Below are 19,196 nucleotides of genomic sequence, written 5' to 3' on the forward strand. Positions count from 1 at the left end.
CATGCTTGATAGAGATGAGAATATACATATAAGGCTTACATGATCCACTTCCCTAGACGATGTGGAATGTTACAAGGGTGGTGTTGGGGTTAAAGCTTATATTTTAAGCTTTATCCCATGAGTTAAAAATAATCTTTAAAAGGTGATATAAAAAATGTAGTAAGAATAACGTTTTTGTTTAATACTTAGACGATGTCGAAATGTCGTAAGATGGTATTGACATGTGTTGATATCGTCGATACTTTAGAATCCTCGATGAGCTCAAGTGTGTAGAGAGTTATCTGCATTTTTCATGACAATTTTGATCAAATCTAAAAACTCTAAACAGCGGAATATTGGATATTATGTAGCATTGGCGACTCATCTTCCTTCACTTATTTCTTCATGCTGCTCTCGTGGGACCAAATCACTGGACATACAATTGACAAGAAAATAAACAATTCGTTCAATGCTGTAATAGTTGTGCGTATCAATCCGTTCAGTGTTGTAATTAACACGTTAAGTATCCCGCTTGAAGAATACTTTCCCAAGAATAAAACTCAAAAGAATTAATGAAGCCACACAAGTGGTGGAGCATTTGTTTATTAACTTAATTCTGCTATAACGGGAATTAATGAAATTAACTTGCTTCTAATTTTATTAATTTAATCAAATAAGGTCCCTTTGTTGTGTTCAAGTGTGAGGAAATCCAGCTAAAATAAGGTGGACTGCATATAACATAAACTGAATTTTAGTCGTTAAATCTTTGATCGAGTCCAATAACAAAAAGACATAACTAAATTTTGTCAAGTCCAATAACAAAATATATGACTCAAAATTCCGGCCGCATAAGATACACAAAAGCACAAGAGAAATTTTTTCGTACAGATTACGAATACAGAGTTTTGATCATACAAGAGAAACTCAAAAAAACACTCTTAAAACACTTGATGCCGGAACTGTTCTGTATTTTTCACCATCTTTTCACGAGTTTTTAAGACAGAAGGTTTACTCATCCATGTCAACATCTTCATCAATTTCCTCAATCTTCATCTTCTTAACAGCCTGTTCTGCAACAGACCTTGGCCCGTTGGCATTCGAGACCTGGATCAACACATCCGACTTCTGCCCTGTCGCCGCATTGACAAGCCCTCCGTTCTTCTCAACCCGGTACACCAGCCCGGTTCCCGTTGGTGCTACATCTATGAACACGGTCGAGTTTTCATCTATTTCTTCTCGCACAAGCATCCGCGACAACTCCGTCACCACCCTCTTCTCGAGCCATCTCCGAATAGGTCTAGCACCGTAAACCTGGAAAGGGAAAAAGAGTACTTGTTTAGCATTACATATGATACAGGAGTAAAGCAGTAAAGATTTTGGATTCGCGAAACTGATGCTTACGGGATCATAACTCTCGTCTAGTATGTAATCCAACGCTGCGTCTGTAACTGCCATCGCGACGCCCCTCTCAGCCAATCGGACTGCAACATCTTTCATTTGCAATCTGGCAACCTTCCTCAGTTGATCGCGAGAAAGAGGATCGAACACAACAATCTCATCGAGACGATTCAGCAGCTCAGGCCTAAAGTGCTTTCTCACCTATTCAAGAAACAAACTTGTTAAGTATTCAAAGAACCAAGCGAAGCACGATAATTCAGAATTAGGGTAACCAAAGATGATACCTCTTGCATAACTCGATCACGCGCAACCTGCATCGAACACTTGCCCATCAAACCGGAGAGGAGATGTTCTGCTCCCAAATTCGAAGTCATGATGATCACCGTGTTTCTGAAATCAACTGTACGGCCTTGTCCATCAGTTAGTCTTCCATCATCCAAGACTTGGAGGAGAGTGTTGAAAACGGCGGTGTGAGCCTTCTCCACTTCATCAAACAATACAACGCTGTAAGGCCTCCGCCTCACAGCCTCTGTGAGTTGCCCGCCTTCATCGTGACCAATATACCTGTAAAATATGAATGAGTCAGATTTCATAATGCTGCGGATGAGCTCACAAACAGGCTTGTGTGAAGAAAACTACAAATGCACTTACCCAGGGGGAGCGCCAATTAAGCGCGAAACGGAATGTTGTTCCATATACTCGGACATGTCAATTCTGACGATCAGATTTTCGTCATCAAAAAGTTGTTCAGCAAGCGCCTTCGCAAGCTCGGTTTTACCAACACCAGTTGGACCCAAGAACAGGAAGGAACCAGTAGGCTGTTGTGGCCTTCCTAGCCCCGCTCTTGACCTTAAAACCGCCTCCGCGACAGCTTCAACTGCCCTGTCTTGCCCCACTACTCTCTTATGCAACCTTTCCCCAAGTCCAATTAACCTTTCTTTGTCATTCTGGCCAAGCCGCGTGACAGGTATGCCAGTCCAACGGCTCACCACCTCTGCAATTTGTTCTGGTCCAACTGTCTCCGTCAAAATCAAGTTTTCGTCGGTACTACCTTCAAGTTTTGCAATGGTGGTTTCCACCTCCTGAATAGCGCCATAACGCAAGTCTGCGGCCCTAGCTAAATCGTATCTTCTTTCGGCCTCTGCTAACGCTACCAAGAGCTCTTCACGCTTCTGCTTAAGCTTTCGAAGCTCATCAACCCTTTCCTTCTCCTTTCTATACTTCATCACCAGCGGCTGTAGCTTGTCTCGCAGTTCATCGAGCTCTTTTCGCACCTGAGAATAAAATGGTAGAACAACCAACGTAAGAACAAAAACCATCAAGAAATTGAATAGAAAAGAATACCTGCGACTTCATCAGACAAATATTCTCAAATCATAAGTTATGGATGAAGTAATCACCTCGACAAGACGAGCTTTGCTAGCTTTGTCCTTCTCTTTCTCAAGTGCGTGAAGCTCAACTTCCAGCTGCATCCTCTTCCTTTCGAGGTTATCAATTTCTTCAGGCTGGCTGTCGAGTTGGACTCTCACATTCGCACAAGCTTCGTCAACTAGATCAATCGCTTTGTCAGGGAGATGTCGCCCTATAAAGCAAAAGGAAGGAGGAAAACTTCAGAACCAAGTAAATTTTACACAAAATTAAATTCAAAATCAAATGCTTCACAATCCCTAAACATAGAAAATTGACCACAATTATTAGCTAGTTTTAATTCATACCTGTGATGTACCGGCTAGAAAGCTGTGCAGCAACAACAAGAGCTCTGTCCAGAATTCGAACACCATGGTGACCCTCATACTTCTCTTTCAGTCCTCGAAGGATGCTAATTGTGTCCGGAACAGTAGGCTCCGCCACGAAAACCTGCTGGAACCTTCTCTCAAATGCAGCATCCTTCTCCACATATTTTCTGTACTCCTCAAGAGTTGTTGCGCCAATGCACCTCAGCTGCCCCCGTGCGAGCATTGGCTTGAACAGGTTGGCTGCATCCATAGACCCCTCTGTCCTTCCAGCGCCAAGAACAAGGTGAATTTCATCAATAAACAGAATCACCTTCCCCTCAGCCTCTTCCACTTCCTTCAAAACGGCCTTCAGCCGCTCCTCGAACTCCCCTCGGTACTTAGCCCCGGCCACCAAAGCTCCCATATCCAATGCAATGAGCCTCACATCAGCCAGATTACTAGGGACATCCCCACCCACTATCCTCTGAGCCAGCCCTTCAACCACAGCAGTTTTTCCAACTCCCGGCTCTCCGATCAGAACCGGATTGTTCTTAGTCCTCCTCGAAAGAATCCTCACCACCCTCCTTATCTCCTCATCACGGCCAATAACCGGGTCAAGTTTCCCAGCCTGCTCAACAAGGTCCCGTCCATAAGTCTTCAATGCCTGAAATGCAGTATCCCCTGAAGCACTCTCCACCTTCTTCCCTTCCTTCCCACGAAGCTTTTCAACTTCAGATTTCACTTTGGCCGTAGCAACGCCGGCTTCCTTCAACAAGTCCCCAATCTGGGAATCCTCAAGCAGACCGAGAATCAACTGATCAACGGCCAAGTGTGTGTCCCCTCGTGTCTTCTGTGCCTTCTGTGCTCTCCTAATCACTTTGATGAGGGATGAACTGGCTGGGATTTCGTCCGGCGGAGGTGATTGAGATGGAAGCTTCTTCAGGGCCTGGTTGAACACCCTCTCTACGGACTTTGGAGCATCGGGATTGCCAGCGCCGTTGGCGATGGCTTGGCTGAAAATGCCGCTGGGATCAGATGCCAATACGGTTGCAAGATGGAGCGGCGTGATCTGTGCGTGGCCGGCTTCCATGGCCAGGCCATGAGCTCCGGCAAGTGTCTCATTGGTCTTGTGAGTAAAGCTATCAGGATTCATTTTCCTTCACCAATTAATTGATACCTAACAAACACTGCAAAACATCATATGTGAGAAAATGAAAAAAATCGTCGTAAAAATTCAAACTTTTGATCTGGGTAACTTCCAATTCAAATAAAAATTAAAACTTCCAATCTGGGTTTCTTTCATTTCAACTAAAAATTAAACCATTTTATCTGGGTTCTTTTCAATTCAACCCAACAACACGTAGAATCATTGTTCATACTTTTCTCAATTTACGAAATTCAGATTTTCATCTGGGTAACTACGCAGTTCAAATTAAAATTAAAACTCTCTATCTGGATTCCTTTCAATTCATATTCTTCCCAGTTTACGAAATTCATCAACCTCTTCGTTTCTTTTTCCAAAATTTAAGAAATGCAGAGGCTATGCAACTTAACAAATATAAATTCGTTCAAAACCCAAAACCCCATAAGAAAATCAACTCTAACAACTCAAAGCAACTCTAAAAACTCAAAGATTCACAGAAAGAGAGAGAAATCTTGGACGTACCTTGTAAAGAGGAAGCTGAAGCTTTTCTGCAGCAATGGCGGGTATATATATACAATTGCGTCTAAAGAATTTGAATTGGTATTTCTTCTGGTTGATGGATTGCTTTGATTTGTCTGTGTTGGTTGTAGATGAACAGAGACGAGAAGTCGAAACGTTCTGAATTTTCTGATGGATGCTCCGGAGAGTGGGAGAGATTTTAAAGGAGGATGAAACAACTGGCCGACACGAAAGCAACTGGAACATACCAGAGTTTAGACGAAGCGGGAAGCTTCCAGGGCATTTTTCGTAACTTCCAGAATGTTCTCTTTTTTTTCTTTTTTTTTTTTTCTTTTTTTTTTTAAATGTAAACTTCGGCTTTGGACGTATCAAGTATCATCGAGTAAGTTCCGCGGGACCCAACGTAACTAATTACGCAGCCACTTTTTAAAATTTTTTATTAATTAATCAATTTTTTAAAATTATTTTAATGTTCATGTAGATCAGGTTGACATATGACGTCTCATTGTCCATACTCGCATCACAACACAAATTACGAATCAGACTTATGGTTAAAACACTTGATGCAGGAAACTGTTCCGTAAAACTTTTCCTTGGATTTGGGTTTTGCTTCGATTCCAAAACTTTGCCGGCTGTTGTGGAGGGGTGTAGTCATTCATTCTTAAAGTTTTTGAGTTCCAGATGTTATATTTGTGATAACTGGGTATTTTTCGATATGGGTTGCTGTTTTTCAATCCGTTAAGTCCGGAATATTTCGCGGTTTTTGCGTTTGTTTATGTCTGATTTGCAGTGATTTTGGTCACAGATATATTTCTGATTTTGTTTTCCGTTTGAGCAGCGGTTGTTTTTGCATTGGTGAGAAGTTAATTTTCTGCAACTGAGGTATGTTTTCTAAATGCAGATGGTAACAGGTTGGCATACCACTGCTTTCAAATGTTATTCCAGGCAACAAGAAAATTCAATCTTTACATTAAACGCAATTGAGGCTCTTTTCATGCGGGATAAGCAAAGATGGAGAATCTCATGTTGTTGAATGGAAAGAAAATGATGGTGTAATAAAGAGGAATTACGTAGGATTTCAAAAAGCTGTGGCGAATTTGTATAAAGCTTTTAGCTGTTGAAAGTGTTTTATCCATCCTAGCAAGCAGTCTACTAACTTAATGCCTAATTTGTTAATCCCCTACCAAAATAAACAGATCATTTTAGTTAGTTTTGGCCAAATTTTCTTTCAATTTTGCCCCTCACTTTTAAACACGACATGAGGAGGGCAAAATAGTAATTTTGTACATTTTGACAAAATAACAATCATATCCTCATTTTTTCTATTTTACCCTCACTTTTGATGCAGTATATTTACATAATAGAAGGCAAAGTGGTAATTATGTAATATTAAGACGAATATACCCTTATTAAGGAGAGCTATTAAACTCACCCCATTGTCCTATTTTTCCATCCACATTTTAATAAAAATTTCAAAGACATGTATATCCTTTTAGGAAAAGACTTTAAAATCCCTACATGTTTATCTCCCCCACCGCCTCTCCCTTCTCCATTCTCTCTCTTCTCGGCTTCTCCACCAACCGTTACATTTTTTCTTCCCGTCTCTATCTCGGAAACCAATCTCAAATCATTCGAAACTCTCCCTCTCTCTTCCCCAACCCAAATCTTATGTCACCTACAATCCTAGCGGAACCTCTCCTCACCCAATATCCCTTTTTACCCTCTTTGTCTATTTATGATTTCTATTTGCTTCCACTGTCAATTTTGTTTTCGAATTAATTTTGGAATTAATCAATTTTCGAGCTAGGGTTCATTTTTATTTGAATAAAACAAGATTGGTTGTATTCGCATTTGACTCCAACAAAACCAATGACTATGTGGCCTTCAAGGTTGTAAATTTTCACCCTTTTTAATTTTTCACAAGGTAAGTTCATTTCTAGGTTTGTTCAGAGATTTGCAATCTTGATTTTGGTACAAAGTTATTTCTTAGAGGTGTGGCGTTTAAAGGTTATTTTAGGAATAACAATGGGTGAGGAAATAAAATTTTAAGTTCTTAATTTTTTATGGTGGGTTGAAAAATAGATCAATATAGTGGATCTAACATCACTCTTATTAAGAAATCTCATCATTATTGTCTCATACTTTTTTTAAAAAATTGAAAAACTAATCACTCCTTAATAAAAAAAACAAAAATTAAAATGAAACTCTTCACACACAAAGTGTGTGCTTATTCCCTAATCTTCTACTGACACAATCTTTTATATATTTGAAGCATAATTTTTCATACGATTTGTAATCCCGCGCGTTACTATTTTCCAGTCTTCATCTATTTCCTCAATCTTTCATCTTCTTAACAGCCTGTTCTGCTCAGACCTTGGCCCGTTGGCATTCGAGACCTGGATCAACACATCCGACTTCTGCCCTGTCGCCGCATTGACAAGCCCTCCGTTCTTCTCAACCCGGTACACCAGCCCGGTTCCCGTTGGTGCTACATCTATGAACACGGTCGAGTTTTCACCTATTTCTTCTCGCACAAGCATCAGCGACAACTCTGTCACCACCCTCTTCTCGAGCCATCTCCGAATAGGTCTAGCACCGTGAACCTGGAAAGGGAAAAAGAGTACTTGTTTAGCATTACATATGATACAGGAGTAAAGCACAAAAAGATTTTGGATTCGCTAAACTGATACTTACGGGAACATAACTCTCGTCTAGAATGTAATTCAACGCTGCATCTGTAACTGCCATCGCAACACGCCTCTTAGCCAATTGGACTGCAACATCTTTCATTTGCAATCTGGCAACCTTCCTCAGTTGATCGCGAGAAAGAGGATCGAACACAACAATCTCATCGAGACGATTCAGCAGCTCGGGCCTAAAGTGCTTTCTCACCTATTCAAGAACCAAACCAGTTAAGTAGTGAAAGAACCAAACATAATTCACAATTGGGGTAACCAAAGATGATACCTCTTGAATAACTAGATCGCGTGCAACCGGCATCAGACACTTGCCCATCAAACCCGAGAGCATATGTTCCGCTCCCAAATTCGAAGTCATGATGATCACCGTGTTTCTGAAATCAACTGTACGGCCTTGTCCATCAGTTAGTCTTCCATCATCCAAGACTTGGAGGAGAGTGTTGAAAACGGCGGGGTGAGCTTTCTCCACTTTATCAAACAATACAACACAGTAAGGCCTCCGCCTCACGGCCTCTGTGAGTTGCCCGCCTTCATCGCGACCAATATACCTGTAAAATATGAACGAGTCAGATTTCATAATGCTGCAGCTGAGCTCACCAAACATGCTTGAGTGAAGAAAACTACAAACGCACTTACCCAAGGGGAGCGCCAATTAAGCGCGAAACAGAATGTCGTTCCATATACTTGGACATGTCAATTCTGACGATCTTGTCATCAAAAAGTTGTTCAGCAAGTGCCTTCGCAAGCTCGGCTTTACCAACACCAGCTAGACCCAAGAATAGGAAGGAACCAATAGGCTGTTGTGGCCTTCCTAGCCCTGCTCCTGACCTTAAAACCGCCCCGGCAACAGCTTTAACTGCCTGGTCTTGCCCCACTACTCTCTCATGCAACCTTTCCCCAAGTCCAATTAACCTTTCTTTGTCATTCTGGCCAAGCCGCGTGACAGGTATGCCAGTCCAACGGCTTACCACCTCTGCAATTTGTTCTGGTCCAACTGTCTCCGTCAAAATCAAGTTTTCGTCGGTACTACCTTCAAGTTTTGCAATGGTGGTTTCTACATCCGGATTACAATTCAAATAAAACATCCTAGGAAAATCACCTCTTCTTAGAGCCTCTGCAAAGAGCTCTTCACGCTTCTGCTCAAGCTTTCGAGGCTCATCAACCCTTTCCTTTTCCTTTCTACACTTCATCACCAGTGGCTGAAGCTTGCCTTTCAGTTCATCGAGCTCTTTTCGCACCTGAGAATAAAATGGTAGAACAACCAACGTAAGAACAAGAACCATCAAGAAATTGAATAGAAAAAAATATCTGCGACTTCATCAGACAAATATTCTCAAATCGTAAGTTATGGATGAAGTAATCACCTCGACAAGACGAGCTTTGCTAGCTTTGCCCTTCTTTTTCTCAAGTGCGTGAAGCTCAGCTTCCAGCTGCATCCTCTTCCTTCCGAGGACTCTCACATTTGCACAAGCTTCGTCAACTAGATCAATCGCCTTGTCAGGGAGATGTCGCCCTATAAAGCGAAAGGAAAGAGGAAAACTTCAGAACCAAGTAATTTTACACAAAATTAAATTCAAAAAATGCTTCACAATACCTGAACATAGAAAATTGATCACAATTATTAGCTATCTTTAATTCATACCTGTGATGTATCGGCTAGAAAGCTGTGCAGCAACAACAAGAGCTCTGTCCAGAATTCGAACACCGTGGTGACCCTCATACTTCTCTTTCTGTCCTCGAAGGATGCTAATTGTGTCCAGAACACTAGGCTCCGCCACAAAAACCTGCTGGAACCTTCTCTCAAATGCAGCATCCTTCTGCACATATTTTCTGTACTCCTCAAGAGTTGTTGCGCCAATGCACCTCAGCTGCCCCCGTGCGAGCATTGGCTTGAACAGGTTGGCTGCATCCATAGACCCCTCTGTCCTTCCAGCGCCAAGAACAAGGTGAATTTCATCAATAAACAGAATCACCTTCCCCCCAGCCTCTTCCACTTCCTTCAAAACGGCCTTCAGCCACTCCTCGAACTCCCCTCGATACTTAGCCCTGGCCACCAAAGCTCCCATATCCAATGCAATGAGCCTCACATCAGCCAGATTACTAGGGACATCCCCACCCACTATCCTCTGAGCCAGCCCTTCAACCACAGCAGTTTTTCCAACTCCCGGATCTCCGATCAGAACCGGATTGTTCTTAGTACTCGAAAGAATCCCCACCACCCCCCTTATCTCCTTATCATGGCCAATAACCGGGTCAAGCTTCCCAGCTTGCTCAACAAGGTCCCGTCCATAAGTCTTCAATGCCTGAAATGCAGTATCCCCTGAAGCACTCTTCACCTTCTTCCCTACCTTCCCACGAAGCTTTTCAACTTCAGATTTCACTTTGGCCGTAGCAACGCCGGCTTCCTTCAACAAGTCCCCAATCTGGGAATCCTCGAGAAGACCGAGAATCAACTGATCAACGGCCAATTGTATGTCCCTTCTTGTCTTCTGCGCCTTCTGTGCTCTCTTAATCACTTTGATGAGGGATGAACTACGTGGGATTTCATCCGGGGGTGGTGATTGAGATGGAAGCTTCTTCAGTCCCTGGTTGAACACCCTCTCTACGGACTTTGAAGCATTGGGATTGCCAGCGCCATTGGCGATGGCTTGGCTGAAAATGCCGCTGGGATCAGATGCCAATGCGGTTGCAAGATGGAGCGGCGTGATCTGACAGTGGCCGGCTTCCATGGCCAGGCCATGAGCTCTGGCAATAGACTCATTGTTCTTGTGATTAAAGTTATCAGGATTCATTTCCTTTACCAATTTATTGATACCTAACAAACACTGCAAAACATCATGTGTGAGAAAATGAAAAAAAAAATCGTGATAAAAATTCAAACTTTTCATCTGGGTAATTTCCAATTCAACTTAAAATTAAAACTTCCAATCTAGATTTCTTTCATTTCAACTAAAAATTAAATTATTTTATCTGGGTTCTTTTCAATTCAACCCATCAAAACAAACATGCAGTTCGAATTAAAATTAAAACTCTCTATAGGGGTACCTTTCAATTCAAATCAACAATATCGAAGTGCGAAAACAGAGCGTACAAATAAATCGTAGAATCATTGATCATATTCTTCCCAGTTTACGAAATTCATCAACCTCTTCGTTTCTTTTTCCAAAATTTAAGAAATGCAGAGGCCATGCAACTTAACAAATATAAATTCGTTCAAAACCCAAAAACCCATATGAAAACAACTCTAAAAACCCAAAGCAACTCTAAAAACTCAAAGATTCACAGAAAGAAAGAGAAATCTTGGACGTACCTTGTAAGGAGGAAGCTGAAGCTTTTATGCAACAATGGCGGATAAATATACAACTGCGTTTAAATAATTTGATTTGGTATTTCTTCTGGTTGATCGATTGCTTTGGTCTCTCTGTGTTGGTTGTAGATCAACAGAGACGGGAAGCCGAAACGTTCTGAATTTTCTGACGGATGCTTGGGGGAGTGGGGGAGAGATTTAAAGGAGGACGTACCAGAGTCTGGACGAATCAGGAATGTTCCAGAGGCATTTTCGTAACTTTCCATTTCATTTGTAAACGTCGGCTTGGGAACGTAAGTACGTGTAACAAGTATCATCGAGTAAGTTAGACGGAACTCAACGTCACTGATTACGCAGCCCCTTTTTTTCAATTTTTATTAATTAATTAATTTTTAAAAAAAAAATTTAATGACAACATAAATCCAAATTGACATGTGACGCTTAATTATTGTTTATGCCGATGTCATGTCATAGGTTAACAGCTATTTTAACATATTGTTCTAACAAATATATAAAAGTATCCTAAAATTAACACTTTATGTACCAGTCTAGGATGAAAAAAAACTTTACTTATGAAATGTTCAAAACTAATAAACTTCTGTTTGTGCAAGATTACATTTCTGCCCATAATTTTATTTTGTGACCGAATATCAAATTGATTTTTCACTCTCTTTTAATTGACAAAGAAAATTTTATTAGACAATTTAGATTATTTTGTTTTATGTTTTTACTAATTATATACTATTAAGTAAACATACTCTAAAGATTAGTGGTTGGAACAAAATAAAGCTAGACTAATGGCATGTTTTGTTGTTTACCAACATTACCAAAGTGTCCTATTAAAAAAATGTGTTTATTAATATAAAATACTTTTAGAGATGTTTAATTTAAGAAAACTTTAATTTTAAGAAAATTTAGGCTAAATATCATGTTTTTATTTTAGGTACGGATGAAGAAATCAACCAGAACACTTCTACATACACTACTATAATTTAAAATATTTACATGATTGACAATTCTATCACGTTTTTTCACCGGCCAACTTTTTCCAACTTTTTCTTGCGACTGCTTGAACAAACTTTCGGACAACCAGCCAATCAAATTTTTTTTCCATCTCAATGTCACTGTTCAATAGCGATCTCGAAAAAAATTGATGTGATGAGATCAAAATACACAAAATCTTTATGCTTTTTACTTTTTTTACACAGCTTTACAGATGACGTCATCCGAGCGTCCCTTTTTCCCAATAGGCCTGGTTGATGGGCAAGGCTTAAAGCAAAACCACTTTGAAATTTCACGGCCAGAATAATTCTAACTATTCCTCTCCTCCTTCTCATGAAGCATTTTGCCATATATAATCAGATTATTCATTTCAAAGGGGCAAAAACTGTTCGAGAGATCTCCCGAATTCACAGCAATTTTGCCAATTTAGCAAACTACTCGTTGCTATATACACACAGACACAAAACAAAGTTCCAACACCAAAGCAAACATTTGAAGAAACATAAATCCGACCAACCATAAGTTTTGTTTCCGAAGACCCAATTTGAGACTAACAATTCACGTCATCTTTGAACCTATGGCATTTTGGTTTCGTCTCTGGATCATCCACCCGGGATGACAAGGCTCAGCCTAGCCGAGTTGTCTGCAAAGTAATGTGAGATGGCTAAAGAGTGAAAAAAATCATGACGTCTTAAAGGTGGCAAAGTACTCACTGGAATCATCCAACCGAAGGTTTTATTCCTCATCACTATCATAAACAACAGCCATTCTGCGATGTGGTGCGGCCTTCCTAGGAGGAGAGTCTTCATCTGACTCGACTGCCTTGCGCTTGTGTCCAGAGTCCTTAACCTTTTGCTTGGGCGCCTACAAGTATACCGAGAAACACGTGTAAAAGTAGAAGTACATAGGTTGTAGAAGAGTTGACCAAGACCATAAAATTTGCCCTCGTGTCAAACGACATTATAGGCAAACTAATTCCGCACATAGTAACAACTAAAGAACCAAAGAAGCTTTTCCCTCCGTTTGAAGAGTTAACAGCAAGTAGATTTCCACTTAAAAATACGGAACGGTAATTGTCAGGGGGAAAATCCAACTCAGAAGCAAGATTAATGGTGCCGTATTCTTCTATTTTATATCTTAGTGATATGTGACTATGATTCCTATCAAAATAAATTGTTGACATATGATAGACCGAACTACGAGAAACACTTGCGTCTATGGTAACAACATAACAGATCCACATGCTCAACAATATATATACAGAAACATTTTTACTAAAAAGAAGAGGGACATACCTCAGCCTCCACCTCCTCTGATGCATCATTAACCTCGGCATCATGATGCTCTTCCTCATCTTCTTCTTCCGAATCTTCATACTCTGGCTCTGAATCCTCAGCCATCTTACGTGGAGGCTCCTCATCTTCCCCATCAGTCTCATACTCAGACTCGTCTGACAAACCCATTGAACGCCGATATGAATTGGCAGTTGGCAAGGATGACTTGCGTGGGATATCTTTAGGTCCCTGTGACTAAAATTCCAGGTGTGAACACTTTTTCCAGAAAAGATACAATCAAATTATGTGCAAAATGTAAGAATTAAGTTGTAGGACCTTCTTAGCATTTAAAATGCGTTTCTCTCTTCGAGCTTCCATTTCGAAATCCTCCTCCATATGGCGGCGAGAACGACGAGAGTCATGATAATTTGGTTCTTCATCCTGAAAATCAGAAGTGATCAGATAAGACACTTAATACATAGGTAATAAATACAAAATTCCAGCATGTATTAGAAAATGACTATAGAGGCTTCCACACCCATAAAAAAGTGAAAAAGAGAATTTTCTTCAAATGTCATAAACAGGAAAGCTATACGTCTTAGCATTTGATTATGCTGTAAAGGAACAAAACCATGAAAAATAGAGAGAATACAAAGGAAATTCCCACCGTGCCCACCCTCCACTCCTACCCCAATAGCAAGACCATACCTCATCAAGAGCATCTTCCAAGAAACCAGGTGAAAGTTGGCGCCTCCTGTCCCCAGTTGTTGTATACTTTCGGCTCACCTTCTCCTTCTTCCGATTAAGAAGCGAATTAGCTCTGATATTTTGACTTTCAGCCTACAGAACCAAACAAAAAATCAATCTACATGTTCCATGAAGAAATAATAATAATAAACAGATACAACTAGCTTGTGCAACAACTTACCCTTTCTTTCTCCTCCTTTTCTCTCTCAGGATCGATGTCAGTAACGCAGTTCTTGACCTTGTATACTTTTTTATGTCGAGAATCAACCAGAGCAGTCAGCAAACGATGTGAATTTGATGTCAAGGACGATGGCATAAACCTCATCTTCTTCAGAACCTTTCCTTGTGACTGGAGGATTCCCTGTAAGAACAATGCACAGGTATTTATGACAATTCTTTGTGAAGACCGAGCTTTTTTAGCTGCTTAGTAGACAGTTAAGAATTCTTTTCAACCACTTTTTTTAGCTGTTTTTCCAGATTTATGATGGAAACAGACCATTGGGTATATATTCATGGATTCCACAACGCCAACAATATGGAATTTTACCTTTTCATGCCTGAGAAATAGGTGCGCTTGATCATGCTGTGCTTCTTGCACAGATATATCTAGAACTTCATTCCCAATTAATAGCTGCAAACTGCCATCAGACCATCTCACAAAACGTGCATTGCTTTCACTCTACAATCATAGGAAATAATAGTTGAAGCACTGAGTGCATATATTTGTAAACAATGCAATGTAAAATGGGTATTGTGGTAAACTTAAAACTATATTGCCTTTCAAGATGAAAAGAGAATTGTAAAATCCAACAACAGATATGAGAAAAATCGAAATGTTAAAGTTCCAAGGAACTGCAAGTCCACAGACACAAAGTTTTCCTAATCTTGAAAAAAGAAGCCCCATCTCGAACAAATTACAAGCCATTTATACATGGGAAGTTTTACTTTGGAAAAGTGATACTCAAGTACTCAAATGGATAACCCACTATAACATTGATCCAACTCAGTGTACACTTTGCAGACGAGGAAAAAAGTACACAAACACAAAGTCCACCCACTGCAATTCAATGACAAATAAATGCAAGCATGGATCTTTGACACAATAATGACACATAAAGTCTGCAGCAATCCATCGCATTGCACACATGCACGAATATATATAACAGAATATAATAAAGATGATGACTTACAGTTGTCGTGCCATCTGGATTTCTAACTCTCCTCCAGCGCACAATGTTGTTCTCCAAACGTATACGCTTCTTAGATCCTGATTCATCTGTCACAAATGTATCCTCTTCCACATATGTCTTTGGATCAAATGGTTTGGGGTCAATGCCCATGATATTTGAAACTTTGATCATGTTCATCTACATCAGGACAAAATTTGAATATTAATATAATTTTTCTTCTAACTATTTCATATCTGATGGTAAACAGACTCAAATCATTCATAAAGTATCCCAAATGATGCCCAAATGAAATAAATGAGGATGGACAAATAGATCATCCCAAGGTATGTAGACGATGTTTCTACTAGGCAGCCATATCATAGCTTACACATCCATTACTTCATTGATGACAGTATATGTTGGCAAATCCTGCTGTAACCCATCCAACCGTTTGAAGAAATAGCACCAGTGCATTCGCATCGTACTTTTGAGGTCCGTGAAAATAACTGGTACGTATTTTGTATTTTATCTGATTGCAGTCAGAAACTTATTTTTTCCATCAATAAAACTGAAAAGCTATTTTCTGGAAGTCATTTGGAACCAAACTACAGTCCATGTTCCCAACAATTAGTGCATTATATCTCTTCAACATAAGCAAATGGGATTATTCTTTAAACCCAAAATTAACTACAGTTTGTTCCTGTTAATACAACAGCAATCTTAAACTCTATCACCACCAATTTATATGTCATCTTACACAATTGCATCAATTTTATATGGTCTTAGAAGCTGATACACAAAACAAACAAATAATATTTTAAAAAGAAATTCCACCATGTAGAATAAGAACTCAAACCTTTTCTGGACGAGCAGGAGGTGGACGTAGTGGAATCTCTAGCTCCAATGGGGGGCCAACCGGTTTATCTCTAGGTTTAGCCTCAATATTGTCCTCTTCTGAATCATACCTAGCATCTTCATCAGGCATCACATCCTCTAGTCTTGGACTCTTTCCATAGCTGCCTTCCTCCTCCATTGGTGATCTCTAAGACAGGAAATGATGTCACATCATTTTAAACACCATGACCGACTGACAGCATTTACAAAAGAAAGATTTTAAGGATATTGCTTTCCAAATTGGTACTAACATTTGATTCATGCTGGATGTCATTCCGAACAGCATAATCTGTCTCCTCTTCTTCTTCTTCTTCATCAGAGTCACCAAATACATTACGAACAGCAGAGTGTGCGATGTTATTATGGTCCTCTTCCTCCTCAGGGGATCTACCGTTGGCAATCAAGAGAATTGTCCTTAAAGTCAAACTAGGTAGTTGCTTGCTCTAAACAAGTCTATGTGCAAGAAGCATACAGTCATCTTTATGTTCTTCTCTTTGGATACAAAAATAAAAATGACTGGTGAACAAACCATCATGAGCCCCAATCCCATAAAAATCCAATAAGATATATGAGAATAAAAAATGTTGCTTCAGATACTGGACAAGCGTGTGTGTGAGAGAGAGATAGAGAGATGGGCAGATGGAGACAGAGATTTACCTTGAACTTCTGGCCTGATTAACCTCATCTTCAATGTCAGGGTAATGGTTTTCCATAGACCTCTCAGACCCACTTTCAATCACATTTCGTCTCCGGCTGGTTAACTCTTCTTTTTCATCAGTATCTGTATATTTTCCTTCACTTTCTTCTCTATGATCACCAATATCTACTTCTTGGGAACTTTGTTCTCTTTCGCCCTCACTTTCTCCGGGATCAGGATCAGCATTACGCTGCTCACCATCACTCTCTGCTTCTACCTCCCCCTGGCCCTCTACTTCACCTTCAACCTCAGCCTCCAGAGCGCCCTCTCCTTCATCCTGGAAACAAAACCATTACGTAGTTGTTTAAGCAAATCACTCTGCTAGCGGTATAGTTGTCAAAAGTACTAAAGGATCATTTCGACATAAGCATAATCACGAGACATTAGAGCTAACTACATGTTTCCCTAATAACTTACTATCACCACATCATGTATAAGATATACAATTTTTAAACGCTCCCAAGTTCCTTATGATAAAAAATTCCCTCAGGTTCAACCTTCCACACATTTTCGCCTCTAAAGAAGTTTCAGGATTCCCTTCAGCGCGTAGCTTACATTCCAACTGTCGCGGATTAACAAGTAATACAATACAAAAAATTTCCTCAGGTTCAAACTTCCACACATTTTCGCCTCTAAAGACATAAAAGTTTCGGGATTCCCTTCAGCGCGTAGGTTACATTCCGACTGTCGCGGATTAACAAGTAATACAATACAAGTTACAACTATTATCTTCCAGCTTAAATTCTGAATCCTTCATTCTTCCACAACAAATAGCAAACCTACACAATTCCAAACCCTAGAAACAACCACAACCAATAAAATCCCCAAGATACATTCGTTCATCCTTATTCCACCGCCATTAACAAAAGCACAAACTATATCTTCCTTCAGTTAAGAACATAGCAAAACTGAAACCCTAAACATTCCCAAAACATGCAATTGGAATCTGAACCAAAAGGAAACGTGAAATTAGAGGATCGTACAGAATTAGGCTGGGGATTGGACTCGTGCTCGGAATCGACCTCTTCTTCCTCCTCTTCGGATTGATCGCCGAACAGGTTCTGCATCATCTGGTGCCGCTTCTCCTCCCCCATCGCTGCTGCTGCGTGTTGCGTCGGAGCTCACGGGGATTTTAACTTGGCCGCGGATCTGGGCCGGTTCTCCTGCACCCACTGATTTTGTTCTCTCGGCGTTTAACCCAAATTCGAATTTATTCACAATTTTATGTAAAAGTAAAATAATAATAATAATAATAATAATAAATTTAAATTAAAATACCCCTTTTGTCATAGGGTCAACCAAATTTCTTGATATATTTATCTTCTTTTTTTGAAAAAATAAAAGAAACAAATTCTTATTCACTTGTGACTCACTAGATATTCTTGCTAGTTCAAAGGGGAGAGACCGGATCCGAAAATATGAATTAGATTTAGGGGTGGTTTGGTATGGAATCTTAAATTGAAAATGATATATTGAATTTCAAATTGAAAATTTTTGGGACGAGAATTTGAAGAATATTCACAAACCGAAATTTTGGTATTCTCAATTTTTTAAAATTCATGAAATGTTTTCAGTATTTTAGGATGGATTGGGGACTGAATTTTGAGTTTTGGGCTTTTGGGTTAAAGTTTTAGATTTTTGAGTTGTGGGAAATTTTGTTGTCCAATTTCATATTAATTAAAATTTACTTTTTTTACCTCTTACCAATTAGAAATTTCATACTAATTCATCCATACCAAGTCAAATTGACGTTCTAAAGTTCCAAAATATTTAATTTCATATTTTTATTTCTAATAGTAGTCTACTATTAAATTACTTAAATTCAACATTACAACCAAATATATATATATATATATATATATATATGGTTCAATTCGGGATTCCCAAACCATGAATATGTATTCCCGATTTCCATACCAAAAAGTTGTTGATCGGTTCGGATGTGGATCTATAAAATTTCGGTATTATCGGTTTCAAAAATTTTCGATATAAGATCGGAAATTTTTTAATATGATCTGAGATTTTCGGAAAAAATTTGGCAGTAGTTTGTCTAGAAACCGACGCTAGACGACAAAGATCTGGCTGAAACCACAACCACCTAATTATATGCGTAATTAACACACTAAATTTACTAGACAAAATGACAACTTCACGGTCGCACTCCAAACAAATCAAGTCAAAGTCAAAGAACATATGAACAGGAAGTGGACGGAAAGAAATGAAAATGCAAAAATCTTTTTTTCTTTTTTCTTTTTTTTTTTTTAACATTCAATTTTCTTTTACTAACGATGGATGGTAATTTAGATAACCAATATATTTTGCACCATGTTATATATACCTATATTAGAAAAGAGGAGATCACAAATAAGAGAAAGAAGGTAAAATATAGCTACACTTAGTAAAATAATAATAGACTTTGTTGGTTTTTTTTTTTTTTTTTTTTTTTTTGTTAAACAACAAATTTTGTTATATTATATGTTAGATCAGTCACCGATGGAGTTTAAATCCATGCCATCATGCAAGGGATCAACACCATTACACCACTATAGTAAAGGGCCTCTTGTAGACTTTTTTGGTTGAGTAAATAAGTACTCTTTGGGAAATGACTAAAAGCGATTTAAGATAAAATGTTTTTGAATTCAAAAACACTTG

The 19,196-nt window shown here is 39.3% G+C and overlaps 3 protein-coding genes across 5 annotated transcripts; all 3 read right to left on the bottom strand.

Annotated features, from left to right (window-relative positions):
• Positions 1-728: 728 nt before the first annotated feature.
• Positions 729-5,057, bottom strand: LOC137710538 (chaperone protein ClpB1). The gene is made up of 7 exons (XM_088695391.1): positions 4,759-5,057; positions 3,093-4,279; positions 2,778-2,959; positions 2,029-2,651; positions 1,662-1,941; positions 1,381-1,578; positions 729-1,290 (listed from the first exon to the last, which is right to left on the bottom strand). The coding sequence occupies exons 2-7, from the start codon at positions 4,243-4,245 to the stop codon at positions 988-990; spliced, it is 2,739 nt and encodes a 912-aa protein (XP_088551517.1). The 5' UTR covers positions 4,246-4,279; positions 4,759-5,057; the 3' UTR covers positions 729-987.
• A 1,790-nt stretch (positions 5,058-6,847) lies between these two features.
• Positions 6,848-10,976, bottom strand: LOC137710540 (chaperone protein ClpB1-like). Its single transcript, XM_088695392.1, has 7 exons — positions 10,765-10,976; positions 9,097-10,279; positions 8,819-8,967; positions 8,091-8,692; positions 7,723-8,002; positions 7,450-7,647; positions 6,848-7,358 (listed from the first exon to the last, which is right to left on the bottom strand). Exons 2-7 carry the CDS (start codon positions 10,244-10,246, stop codon positions 7,098-7,100), a joined length of 2,640 nt encoding a protein of 879 aa, XP_088551518.1. The 5' UTR covers positions 10,247-10,279; positions 10,765-10,976; the 3' UTR covers positions 6,848-7,097.
• A 1,136-nt stretch (positions 10,977-12,112) lies between these two features.
• Positions 12,113-17,789, bottom strand: LOC137710381 (protein LEO1 homolog). Of its 3 annotated transcripts, none has more exons than XM_068449340.2 (12): positions 17,528-17,789; positions 16,505-16,821; positions 16,099-16,234; positions 15,810-15,995; positions 14,975-15,151; positions 14,332-14,463; positions 13,966-14,145; positions 13,746-13,877; positions 13,374-13,478; positions 13,059-13,292; positions 12,477-12,627; positions 12,113-12,406 (listed from the first exon to the last, which is right to left on the bottom strand). In XM_068449340.2, exons 1-11 carry the CDS (start codon positions 17,636-17,638, stop codon positions 12,499-12,501), a joined length of 1,839 nt encoding a protein of 612 aa, XP_068305441.2. In that variant the 5' UTR covers positions 17,639-17,789; the 3' UTR covers positions 12,113-12,406; positions 12,477-12,498. The 3 variants fall into 3 exon arrangements, with proteins under 3 accessions (XP_068305441.2, XP_088551519.1, XP_068305442.2); XM_088695393.1 differs by having other exon boundaries at positions 13,059-13,286; positions 17,528-17,756; XM_068449341.2 differs by having other exon boundaries at positions 12,113-12,627; positions 13,059-13,286.
• Positions 17,790-19,196: the final 1,407 nt, after the last annotated feature.

The sequence above is a fragment of the Pyrus communis genome, chromosome 6 (genome assembly GCF_041283825.1).
Source record: "Pyrus communis isolate YQ-2024b chromosome 6, ASM4128382v1, whole genome shotgun sequence".
Taxonomy (NCBI): domain Eukaryota; kingdom Viridiplantae; phylum Streptophyta; class Magnoliopsida; order Rosales; family Rosaceae; genus Pyrus; species Pyrus communis.

What these genes read in the sequence shown, in the direction of transcription:
- LOC137710538 (XM_088695391.1), bottom strand. Translation starts at nt 4,245, where the DNA reads ATGAATCCTGATAGCTTTACTCACAAGACCAATGAGACACTTGCCGGA. An exon ending in GTGATCGAGTTATGCAAGAG is followed by an intron (nt 1,579 to 1,661) that starts GTATCATCTTTG and finishes TTTCTTGAATAG; the next exon opens with GTGAGAAAGCACTTTAGGCC. An exon ending in TAGACGAGAGTTATGATCCC is followed by an intron (nt 1,291 to 1,380) that starts GTAAGCATCAGT and finishes TTCCCTTTCCAG; the next exon opens with GTTTACGGTGCTAGACCTAT.
- LOC137710540 (XM_088695392.1), bottom strand. Translation starts at nt 10,246, where the DNA reads ATGAATCCTGATAACTTTAATCACAAGAACAATGAGTCTATTGCCAGA. An exon ending in GCAAAGCTCGTCTTGTCGAG is followed by an intron (nt 8,693 to 8,818) that starts GTGATTACTTCA and finishes TTTTATTCTCAG; the next exon opens with GTGCGAAAAGAGCTCGATGA. An exon ending in TTAATTGGCGCTCCCCTTGG is followed by an intron (nt 8,003 to 8,090) that starts GTAAGTGCGTTT and finishes CATATTTTACAG; the next exon opens with GTATATTGGTCGCGATGAAG.
- LOC137710381 (XM_068449340.2), bottom strand. Translation starts at nt 17,638, where the DNA reads ATGGGGGAGGAGAAGCGGCACCAGATGATGCAGAACCTGTTCGGCGAT. An exon ending in AATCAGGCCAGAAGTTCAAG is followed by an intron (nt 16,235 to 16,504) that starts GTAAATCTCTGT and finishes TGCCAACGGTAG; the next exon opens with ATCCCCTGAGGAGGAAGAGG. An exon ending in TGGAAGATGCTCTTGATGAG is followed by an intron (nt 13,479 to 13,745) that starts GTATGGTCTTGC and finishes TCTGATTTTCAG; the next exon opens with GATGAAGAACCAAATTATCA.